The 11,156-nt window shown below is 39.8% G+C and overlaps 1 protein-coding gene across 11 annotated transcripts in view; it reads left to right on the forward strand.

Annotated features, from left to right (window-relative positions):
- The window catches only part of qkia (QKI, KH domain containing, RNA binding a), a 144,430-nt gene extending 133,506 nt beyond the window's left edge, over window positions 1–10,924 (forward strand). For 4 of the 11 annotated variants that reach the window (XM_071366614.1, XM_071366616.1, XM_071366615.1 and 1 more), the window contains exons 7-8: window positions 732–806; window positions 3,873–10,924. In XM_071366614.1, coding sequence (XP_071222715.1) covers window positions 732–806; window positions 3,873–3,889 — 92 coding nt within the window. In that variant the 3' untranslated portion in view covers window positions 3,890–10,924. The remainder of the gene's footprint in view (window positions 1–731; window positions 807–3,872) is intronic. The other 7 variants (XR_011670740.1, XR_011670741.1, XR_011670742.1 and 4 more) reach the window with 7 other exon arrangements.
- The last annotated feature ends 232 nt before the right edge of the window (window positions 10,925–11,156 follow it).

The raw sequence follows: 11,156 nt of genomic DNA on the forward strand, positions 1-11,156 counted from the left end.
CCCTGTCCCCCTGCCCACCGGTTTCCACAAATCCTCTAGATAGCTTTAGTCCCCTGTCCCCCTGCCCACCGGTTTCCACAAATCCTCTAGATAGCTTTAGTCCCCTGTCCCCCTGCCCACCGGTTTCCACAAATCCTCTAGATAGCTTTAGTCCCCTGTCCCCCTGCCCACCGGTTTCCACAAATCCTCTAGATAGCTTTAGTCCCCTGTCCCCCTGCCCACCGGTTTCCACAAATCCTCTAGATAGCTTTAGTCCCCTGTCCCCCTGCCCACCGGTTTCCACAAATCCTCTAGATAGCTTTAGTCCCCTGTCCCCCTGCCCACCGGTTTCCACAAATCCTCTAGATAGCTTTAGTCCCCTGTCCCCCTGCCCACCGGTTTCCACAAATCCTCTAGATAGCTTTAGTCCCCTGTCCCCCTGCCCACCGGTTTCCACAAATCCTCTAGATAGCTTTAGTCCCCTGTCCCCCTGCCCACCGGTTTCCACAAATCCTCTATGTAACACTGAGTACTGTCAAATTTTACTACCTAAGTTATACATTTGTAGATATCAAATTAAAGCAAATGTTATTTTTTCTATGCATTTTTCATACATGTCTGTCATGTTTATGTATATTATAATTTAATGTATAAGCAGTATATGTAAATGTCAATATGTATTACTGTGTAAGACTTGTTTTTCCCCTCCTAATGTGAACGGTTTCTAACCTTGTGGACTTGTTGCAATCTAGGTGCAATGGCTACTAAAATGAGACGACATGACTCGCGCGTCCATCCTTACCAAAGGATTGTGACCGCAGACAGAGGTTAGTTTAGTCTCTAGGATGCTTTACTTTGCCTGTTGATTGCATTGCCTTATATTTGCCTCAGTTGGGGATTTCTCGTGTTTTTATATACTGCACATTATGCACATTATGTTTACATACGTAGTACTCAATATAGAACTATATTTTAATGCTCAGGCAAAAGCGATGTTAATTGCTTTGGTTTACATGAACTGTGACCCTTGGTGACAGAACAGGTATCACACGCCGTGTTCAAGCTAAGTTTTCTTAACATTTGTCTGATGTGAAATAAGATCCTAAAATAAGTCAGCCTTGTTTCCATCATTCCATTTGTTTTACTTATGAGGAACAGAGTCGAAAGCGACTGAACACGAAGTAGACAGCAGTACAGTAGCCACGTTGCCACCAGGCATCATTTTTCCACTTGGTTTATGTCTTGATTTTTGTTTTCTGTAAAAAAAAATTGGTAGGACGGACATACCTAATCAGAGCTAGTTAACGTTCTCTCTCCAGTGTGTTTAATTATTGAAATAAAATGTAAAAATACATGGGGAAAATGTTATTTCAGTTGTACATGAGGTACTGTCATTTTATATTTTGACATTTTATAACAAGTGTATTTATGGTTCCTGTATATACTGATAATAAAGACAAATAATTGGGGGAAATTAATCTATTCATTGCGTAATGCTAGTTACTGTTATTCATTGCGTAATGCTAGTTACTGTTATTCCTTGCGTAACGCTAGTTACTGTTATTCATTGCGTAACGCTAGTTACTGTTATTCCTTGCGTAACGCTAGTTACTGTTATTCCTTACGTAACGCTAGTTACTGTTATTCATTGCGTAACGCTAGTTACTGTTACTCATTGCGTAATGCTAGTTACTGTTACTCATTGCGTAACGCTAGTTACTGTTATTCATTGCGTAACGCTAGTTACTGTTACTCATTGCGTAACGCTAGTTACTGTTACTCATTGCGTAACGCTAGCTAGTTACTGTTATTCCTTGCATAACGCTAGCTAGTTACTGTTATTCATTGCGTAACGCTAGCTAGTTACTGTTATTCATTGCGAAACGCACGCTAGTTACTGTTATTCATTGCGAAACGCACGCTAGTTACTGTTATTCATTGCGTAACGCTAGCTAGTTACTGTTATTCATTGCGAAACGCACGCTAGTTACTGTTATTCATTGCGAAACGCACGCTAGTTACTGTTATTCATTGCGTAACGCTAGCTAGTTACTGTTATTCATTGCGTAACGCTAGCTAGTTACTGTTATTCATTGCGTAACGCTAGCTAGTTACTCTTATTCATTGCGTAACGCTAGCTAGTTACTGTTATTCATTGCGTAACGCTAGCTAGTTACTCTTATTCATTGCGTAACGCTAGCTAGTTACTGTTATTCATTGCGTAACGCTAGCTAGTTACTGTTATTCATTGCGTAACGCTAGTTACTGTTACTCATTGCGTAACGCTAGTTACTGTTATCCATTGCGTAACGTTAGTTACTGTTACTCATTGCGTAACGCTAGTTACAGTTACTCATTGCGTAACGCTAGTTACTGTTATTCATTGCGTAACGCTAGTTACAGTTACTCATTGCGTAACGCTAGTTACAGTTACTCATTGCGTAACGCTAGTTACTGTTACTCATTGCGTAACGCTAGTTACTGTTACTCATTGCGTAACGCTAGTTACAGCTACTCATTGCGTAACGCTAGTTACTGTTATTCATTGCGTAACGCTAGTTACAGTTACTCATTGCGTAACGCTAGTTAGTTACTCATTGCGTAACGCTAGTTACTGTTACTCATTGCGTAACGCTAGTTACTGTTACTCATTGCGTAACGCTAGTTACTGTTACTCATTGTGTAACGCTAGTTACAGTTACTCATTGCGTAACGCTAGTTACTGTTATTCATTGCGTAACGCTAGTTACTGTTATTCATTGCGTAACGCTAGCTAGTTACTGTTATTCCTTGCGTAACGCTAGCTAGTTACTGTTACTCATTGCGTAACGCTAGCTAGTTACTGTTACTCATTGCGTAACGCTAGCTAGTTACTGTTATTCATTGCGTAACGCTAGTTACTGTTATTCATTGCGTAACGCTAGTTACTGTTATTCATTGCGTAACGCTAGCTAGTTACTTTTATTCATTGCGTAACGCTAGCTAGTTACTGTTACTCATTGCGTAACGCTAGCTAGTTACTGTTACTCATTGCGTAACGCTAGCTAGTTACTGTTACTCATTGCGTAACGCTAGCTAGTTACTGTTACTCATGGCGTAACGCTAGCTAGTTACTGTTACTCATTGCGTAACGCTAGCTAGTTACTGTTACTCATTGCGTAACGCTAGCTAGTTACTGTTACTCATTGCGTAACGCTAGCTAGTTACTGTTATTCATTGCGTAACGCTAGCTAATTACTGTTATTCATTGCGTAACGCTAGCTAGTTACTTTTATTCATTGCGTAACGCTAGCTAGTTACTGTTACTCATTGCGTAACGCTAGCTAGTTACTGTTACTCATTGCGTAACGCTAGCTAGTTACTGTTACTCATGGCGTAACGCTAGCTAGTTACTGTTACTCATGGCGTAACGCTAGCTAGTTACTGTTACTCATGGCGTAACGCTAGCTAGTTACTGTTACTCATTGCGTAACGCTAGCTAGTTACTGTTACTCATTGCGTAACGCTAGCTAGTTACTTTAAGTCTCCTTACCACTAATCACACTGTTGGTAATTTCCATTCCAACCTCAAAGAAACTAAACCATACTTATTTTTTTGTACTTTGTTCGACCTCTCTTGAGTTCTGGTACTGGGGCCAATGTAGCGCTTTGATTAAAACAACGTTTTAATTCAGGTTGGGGGCTTAGTAGTTGAGATCGTGATGTAACAACCTTATGATTATAACACTATTAGCTAGCTGGGTTTGTCTTTTGGCGGGAATTAGTGGGAATAAGGTATTGCAGTAATTTTATTGTTAAAAATGATGTCATTCCAGTCTCTTCTTGCTGACACTAATATCCTTTCTATTTTTTCTTTCTTTCTTTTTGTTTGTTTTTTGTTTCTAACCACCTAGCCGCCACCGGCAACTAACACATGACCTTCTGACCTCTGAACTCTTCACCCAATGACGAGCCGCCCCAAGCCTGCCTGCTGATCAGTTAACTGGTAATTGCCTTTTGCTAGCCTCTCGGGACGCAGTGAGAAAGAGGCGCCTGCCCTTAGTTACCCTAACATGTTTTTGATTTAAAAAAAACATAAAAAAAAAAAAAAAAGATATACATCATAAACTCATTGAAACACATCAAACCCAAGTTATTATTTGATTGATTTCTGTTCATTGAGTTGAATTCCCATTCTCTCTCTTTCTTTTTCTTCATGAATCACAAACTGGAGGGATGTGTGTGTGTGTTACTAATGAATCTGCACTGAATTTAAAATATATATATATATATATATATAATCTCAATAAAGATCCCATCCTCCCTGTCGACCGCCCCATACCTGCTCTGATTCGGTGACCTCACTAATAATTACTGAACAATGGTAAACGGGAACTGAACCCAAACGGTAGGCCCCCAGTCCCTCTTTCCCTCCCCATTCCACACTTCCTTGTGGGTCATTTGAAAGAAAAGGAAATAGAAGGAAAGAGAAACTACACTCACACCAACTTGTTGATTCTCTGTCATTTTCATATGTAATCGTGCATTATGAACCTCTGAGACGATAATGTGCTGACACATTCTGGGTGTGCCCTCCACGGCTGTCTGTTAAAAGCATGGCTAAATTGACTGCAAATGGAGCTTATAATTCGTTTTTATGTTATGTTTTTCTTTGGTTTTACTTGATTTTTCTGTTTTCTCGTTAATTCATTCTAATGAGCTCTTTTTGTGAAGGACTAGCCAGACAAAGCAGGTTGTAAGAACTTAAAAGGTAGCTTTTGAAGTGGCAGGCCTATCATGGGCAGTTAGCGGAAGCTGGGGCAGGGTGATATCAGGATGAGAAGCGGTGTTTCTATTACTATAATGAAAGTAGGATGAGTTGAGGGCACAGTGGATATATAGTCAACTAGCTACTGAACTATGCTCCTCCACACTGTGTCCAAGTATACCGTGTCTGATGTATTCAGAGAAAAGATGCGAGCTGTGATCTAAAAGACAAAAAAAAGTATTGTGTGCATATTTAGCCAAAGGGTTTCCAGTTGAATTATATCTACATAAATATGTATCTAACCGCAGAGGGCTCTCCGTCATTTTAGCGTTTGAAAGGGTGTGATTTCATGCTTGCGTAAGTAAAGCTCTAGTTTCCCATGAAGAGACAAAGGCGATTAACAATAAAGATGGCTACTGGTGGAGGGGGGGATCCTGATAGTGAAGTTTTGTATATATTTCATTTTCTCTTTTTTTGATATAGCCTTTTTGTTTTTGGTTGTAACTACACCCCTGGCAAAAAAAATGCATTCTCATTTTGCGTTTCAGCATTTGGCCAATTCTCTATGCTCGTGTGTTTTTGTAGTTTTCTTTTAATCTCTTTCCAATTTGATACCAATCAAGTCATCCTGGGGGACGGGATACCCGCCCTCATGCAAATATGCCTGTTTGAATTGAAATGACTTTCAGGGGAAATGTATTTATTTTTAACCCTCACCATACCAGTTTGAAGTCCCCCAATTAGCACATCCACAATGTGTCTCCATGAAGGTATAGTCCAGCTCCTGAGCCCTGACCGTTTCTGTCACTCTTTCTCAAGAACAAAAATAGGATGTGAAAGCCATGCCTGCCTGTTCAAATTGCTTTATACATACCTGTTATATATATACATACACACACACACAGAGAGAGAGAGAGATACATGTAGATACCTGTCATTACATATTAAAGATGGAGAACAAAATGAAATACTCTTACAGGGTGCTGGAGAAGAAAACATATATATTTTTGGCAATTTTAGCTTTTTATACTTGCAGTTACAAAATATGGAAAAAAAAGTTTAAAAAAATAGTATGCAGAAAAAGGACGTGGCGAAAATGCTGTGTTACTTTGGATATTATTGGCTTGGAAAATAAAAAATAAAGACCAAAATAGTCATACCTAGGAACATTGCAAGGATGTAAGTGTTACGAAGAGGGGTTGAGCGAGACACAGAGAATATTTTTTAGTTTAAGTTAGAAGAAGTGCCTTATTGACGGTTGTTTCTTTCTCCAAGTGTTAACATTCTGTTCAGTAATATCCAGCAACAACTAGGAAACTGCAGAGAGGAACGGCTTCTGTATGCGCTCTGAAGAGTTGAGCAGGGTAGCTCCGTCATTATTGCTGAGCTACTGAAGTTATTCTATGCAAAAAGAATAGCAGTCGTATGACCAGCTAAAATATGTGCCATGGTTCGTCTTCCCAAAGTATAAGTTCAGTTTTTTTGTTTTATTTTTTAAAATCTTTGGCCCTTTTCTCTGCCATCGGAACACGTTTCATTTCTTATTTCTCTGCGTTTTGATTTAACGTGTTATCCTTGTCTTGTTTTCTGGTAACTGTGCTTATTCTACAAAGAACAAACTGCCAATAGCAATGCAGAAGTCTGCCAGGACATTAGGAACATTTATGAATAAATTGAATATAAAATGAGATTAAGAGGGGAAAAGCTGTTTGCATGTATACCTCTGTTTCAAAATCTGCAAACTGAAAACATCCACTCTAACAATGCTTTCTCACTACAGTTGGGGAATGTAGCCAACCCGTTTTATAATCGACCTAAAGACCCGAGAGGGTTTTCCCAGATGCAGTTCGGAGCTCTTCAGATTGGGAGGGGGGGGGCTGGATGACATGTATTGATTTCTATGTTAGTCAATATGTAGCCATTCTGAAAGTGATCGACATACAGCTGGACGATATAGCAGAGACTAGAAAAACTCCTTGCCTCCCTACAGCTAAAATGATGAGGCCGTCTGCACTCTTAAGGTCCTTACTACTGAGTAGTGTTGGTTCCAGGTGTGAATACTGGAAGAGGTGAAAACCCGCACATGGTAGAACAAACGATTACATCCAAAACTGAGGCTTGAATGCGAAATATAGATGGTTATTAGAATATCATGCCCCAAAAATCATAGTGCGAGAAAGTGCATAAATTAAAGGTGAAAACAAAAGTTTTGTCCTTAGGTCATCTCACACAACTTCACAGCCAAGCAGTTTGCACTTATTGAAACAAAAGGGGTATATCTAATCAAAGAAAAAAAATACTATAAAAAATCTATTGAGACATGAATTATATAGTATTTTACCTTCCCTGGCAGTCTGATACTATTTATTTTTCTCATACATGCTTTACACAGAAAAGGTCAATTTGTTTTCAGTGTTTATGAATTATTCTTAATTTAAAAAAATAAAATAAAAAATAATACTTTTTTAGAAATGCAATATTAACATGGAGCAAGATATGACAAGCATTTTGACAGTATTAAGAAATATTCCCTCATACAATGGCACAGCGTGTTGTAACATTGCAAAGGTTGGTTTAGTTCATCAGGTATATGGTGAAAGCTACCGTATTCTCTGGCCTGCCTAGTACGATGTATGATAATGTAATTTACAGCCATTGTTAAAGGTTTATAATGTATTTTTCTAATCTCATTTTATATGTATATTATAAAATCCCTTTTCTGACTTTTTTTGTTGTTGTTGATGAAGCCCACTGCAACTTGTTTTTGAACCCCCACCCCTTTCTTGAAATCTGTCCCTCATTAGGAGTGTTTCCTTTCCTAGAGTTAGATTTAGTTTTCTTGCCAACTCCTAGCTTGTTTAACTCATTAGCGACTTTTCGTTTCTTGTCATAAGTATTTTTACATGCTTGCTTTTTAGTTTTCATGGTGTGTGCTGTTATATTTCTTATTAACCCCTTGGCATTTATTTTAATAAAACATTCTTAGTAAGAATTTTACTAACTTGCTGATATTTTTTTTGGTCTTGTTTTTAACAAGTGTAATGGATGTACGACCTTGGTCTGGTTCACGGACTAACACAATTAAAACTGGTGTCTGACCACCAAACACTTACACTGACATGCCTGTACACACACGCATATGTGTGCACTCAGCAACACACACACACACACACACACACACACACACACACACACACACACACACACACACACACACACACAGTCTAACTGGAACCTGTGCACGAGCTGATCCGTCCCTCACTCTCGCTCACACACACTTTCACCTGTGTTGCTGAAAAGATTCTTCTAAACACTCTACAGAATCCCAATTCCAGCACCGCTGCTGTCTCGTCCCTCCTTTCTGTTTATCACCACTCTCTTGTGGTTTTGCTCTTTGTAGGAGAACCAGGTAGCTGCTCGCTGTAACTGGAAGTGTAGGAGAACCAGGGAGCTGCTCTCTGTAGGAGAACCAGGGAGCTGCTCTCTGTAGGAGAACCATGTAGCTGCTCGCTGTAACTGGAAGTGTAGGAGAACCAGGGAGCTGCTCTCTGTAGGAGAACCAGGGAGCTGCTCTCTGTAGGAGAACCATGTAGCTGCTCGCTGTAACTGGAAGTGTAGGAGAACCAGGGAGCTTCTCTCTGTAGGAGAACCAGGGAGCTGCTCTCTGTAGCTGTAACTGTAGGAGAACCAGGGAGCTTCTCTCTGTAGGAGAACCAGGGAGCTGCTCTCTGTAGCTGTAACTGGAAGTGTAGGAGAACCAGGGAGCTGCTCTCTGTAGCTGTAACTGGAAGTGTAGGAGAACCAGGGAGCTTCTCTCTGTAGGAGAACCAGGGAGCTTCTCTCTGTAGGAGAACCAGGGAGCTTCTCTCTGTAGGAGAACCAGGGAGCTTCCCTCTGTAGGAGAACCAGGGAGCTTCTCTGTAGGAGAACCAGGGAGCTGCTCTCTGTAGCTGTAACTGGAAGTGTAGGAGAACCAGGGAGCTTCTCTCTGTAGGAGAACCAGGGAGCTGCTCTCTGTAGCTGTAACAGGAAGTGTAGCGTGGCAGGTGAAACACCAGGGTCCAACACAAATGTACATCTGAAAGCTAATATGCTGCTCATCATACAGTATCTCAAGGCAATCTGCCTCGTGTAGGAGTACGTCATCTGATTCAACACCAATGTGTCCTCCCGGATCTGAGAGAGAGAGATTACTGTAGCGCAGAAGATACTAATGTACATATTGCTATGACTCCATACACCGTTATTACAACACATTCTAAATGAACTGGTCCTGCAATGTGCCGCGTGCTGTTGGGAAGTGGACTGTCTGATGTTAGACACAACTGGAGCCCTTATACCTGAAAAGGCTATCCGTTGCTACAAAGTACTACTATTATTTACTCTTAAGTAATTCTACAGGTTATTGTAATGCTTTCACAGGGCCGTTTCACTAAAGCACCAGCCATTTATCTACAGGGTGAACCAATTGGTCGGTTCTATCAGATCATCTGTGCCTTTTTTAACCATTGTTGGTCAGTTTCATATTCAGGTGTGAAGTGTAGACTTGGAGTAGATCAGACAATGACCTAAAGGCTACACTAGAAGGGAGTACTTGTAGTGCTGACGTAGTATTCTACTGCCTTAACCCGTTTCGCAAGAGTCTAAACGGTAGTGTTGACAATCCAACAAAAACTTTGGGATCAAATTAGAATGAACATATTAGCTTCTATTAGTGGTTTTGTAATCGGACTCGATTCACAGCCAGCGCCTGCTAATGTCTCTGTTCTGTTTCACTTCTTTCCTCTCTGTGCTTCTTTTCTTCACTAATTTGAGGTGTTCAGACTGACACATGAGCCAAGATGAGCTGTTATTAATCTCTCTTTTTTTAATGATTATACTTTAACCCACTGGGTGTTTGCCTCCACAATTTCAAAGTATCTCTGCACAAACAACTTCGGCTTTAACAATCTAATTCCTTAGTTTCCACAAACAAGCGAGTAAAGCGCATAACATTTAGACTTTCTCCGCTGTCTGAAATTAACAAGTCTTCCCGATCTGATGATCATGGGTGCGTTTCTGTAACACTTGACTTTAGACAAGCAATAAAGAAAAAAATAGATATCAATGGGAGTTTGTCAATCCAAACTTTGGCATATTTCCATCTGGAGCTATGTTTAAGCAATACTTGTTGGGTCTTCTAACCTTTCTTATATATTTATGCAGTTAATTGGAAAAACAAATAAAAAACAATCTTCTGCCCCCCAAAAATTGCCATAACTGGAATCCGCCTTTTAGCAATGGGTGTGTTTATGCTGTCTGAAGTGTAAGTGTTGCCTTAGTTTTTCTGTTGGCTCGTTTCCCGAGTTGAGCTGATGACAAGAATATGAGGTGGCATGTTATTTGTGTGGTGTGCAATGCATTACAAACCCTGCCTTGCATCTGGGAAGAATAAGTGCCTTTTTGGGAGAGATTTGAAAAATGTATATATTGTGCCAATTACTAGTATCTCTCACTTGCCTTTTTTGTTGAGCACTAAAAATGAAATTCCTTAGCTATTCCTGCACACTGTAGATTGATCGTTTTCTTTTTGCTGAACTGGAATATTTGTAAAAAAATATATTTTGGTTTAAAAAAAAATATCTCCTCAGGCCTTCCATTTCTCGCATGTAATTGGACCACATATGCATATAATAGCTGTGTAGGGAAGCAGTCCTATGTGGTTTGAATGAATGTCTTGTGGTAGTCCTGGACTGTGTTACACCTACCTTACCCCTGTATTGTCAACGAGTATATTTCTGAAAACATTCCTCAAACGTAAGTCAAATTATGACAGCAGGTTAACCCATTAACGTGGTCTCAATGACGTAGCACTCAGGGTTAAAGGGTAATGATACCAAAAATTGGAATAACGATTGAAGCCCCATTGGATTTTTTTACGTTTATTTTTTGTTTGTCACCGATGTGTGTTGAAAAAATCATTAAAACCGTTTCTCAGTGATCTGCTGTAGAAGTTCCTGATGCATGTAGGGGTGCACTACATCTCAGAATTGTTGTGGAGTTGTAAATGTTTTATGTGATGTAGTTTTGTGTGTTTTGTTTTATAGAGGACTAGAATAGGATTCTGAGGAGGATATAAAACGTTGTATTGTCAATTATGTTGCTCAAACCAAAAAAAGAAAATGTCATGTGTACAATAAAGAACCACATTTACAAGTGGCCTGTTGACTGCTCTACTTGGCTTCATCTGGCGTCTCTCTGCTCTGCTGATGTCACCTATTTGGAAAACCTAGGATGCCAGCGTTTCAAGGTACGTTTAGCACAAAGGAACACAGGAAATTACATCAAAATGCAAGATGGTGTCTGGAAATGGATGTTTACATGTATAAAAGGATCAGAACTTAAGTCTCCTTTCCATAGCTGGCATTTTAAGGTCAAAACAATCTAAAAT

This window comes from Salvelinus alpinus, chromosome 25, assembly GCF_045679555.1.
Source record: "Salvelinus alpinus chromosome 25, SLU_Salpinus.1, whole genome shotgun sequence".
Taxonomy (NCBI): domain Eukaryota; kingdom Metazoa; phylum Chordata; class Actinopteri; order Salmoniformes; family Salmonidae; genus Salvelinus; species Salvelinus alpinus.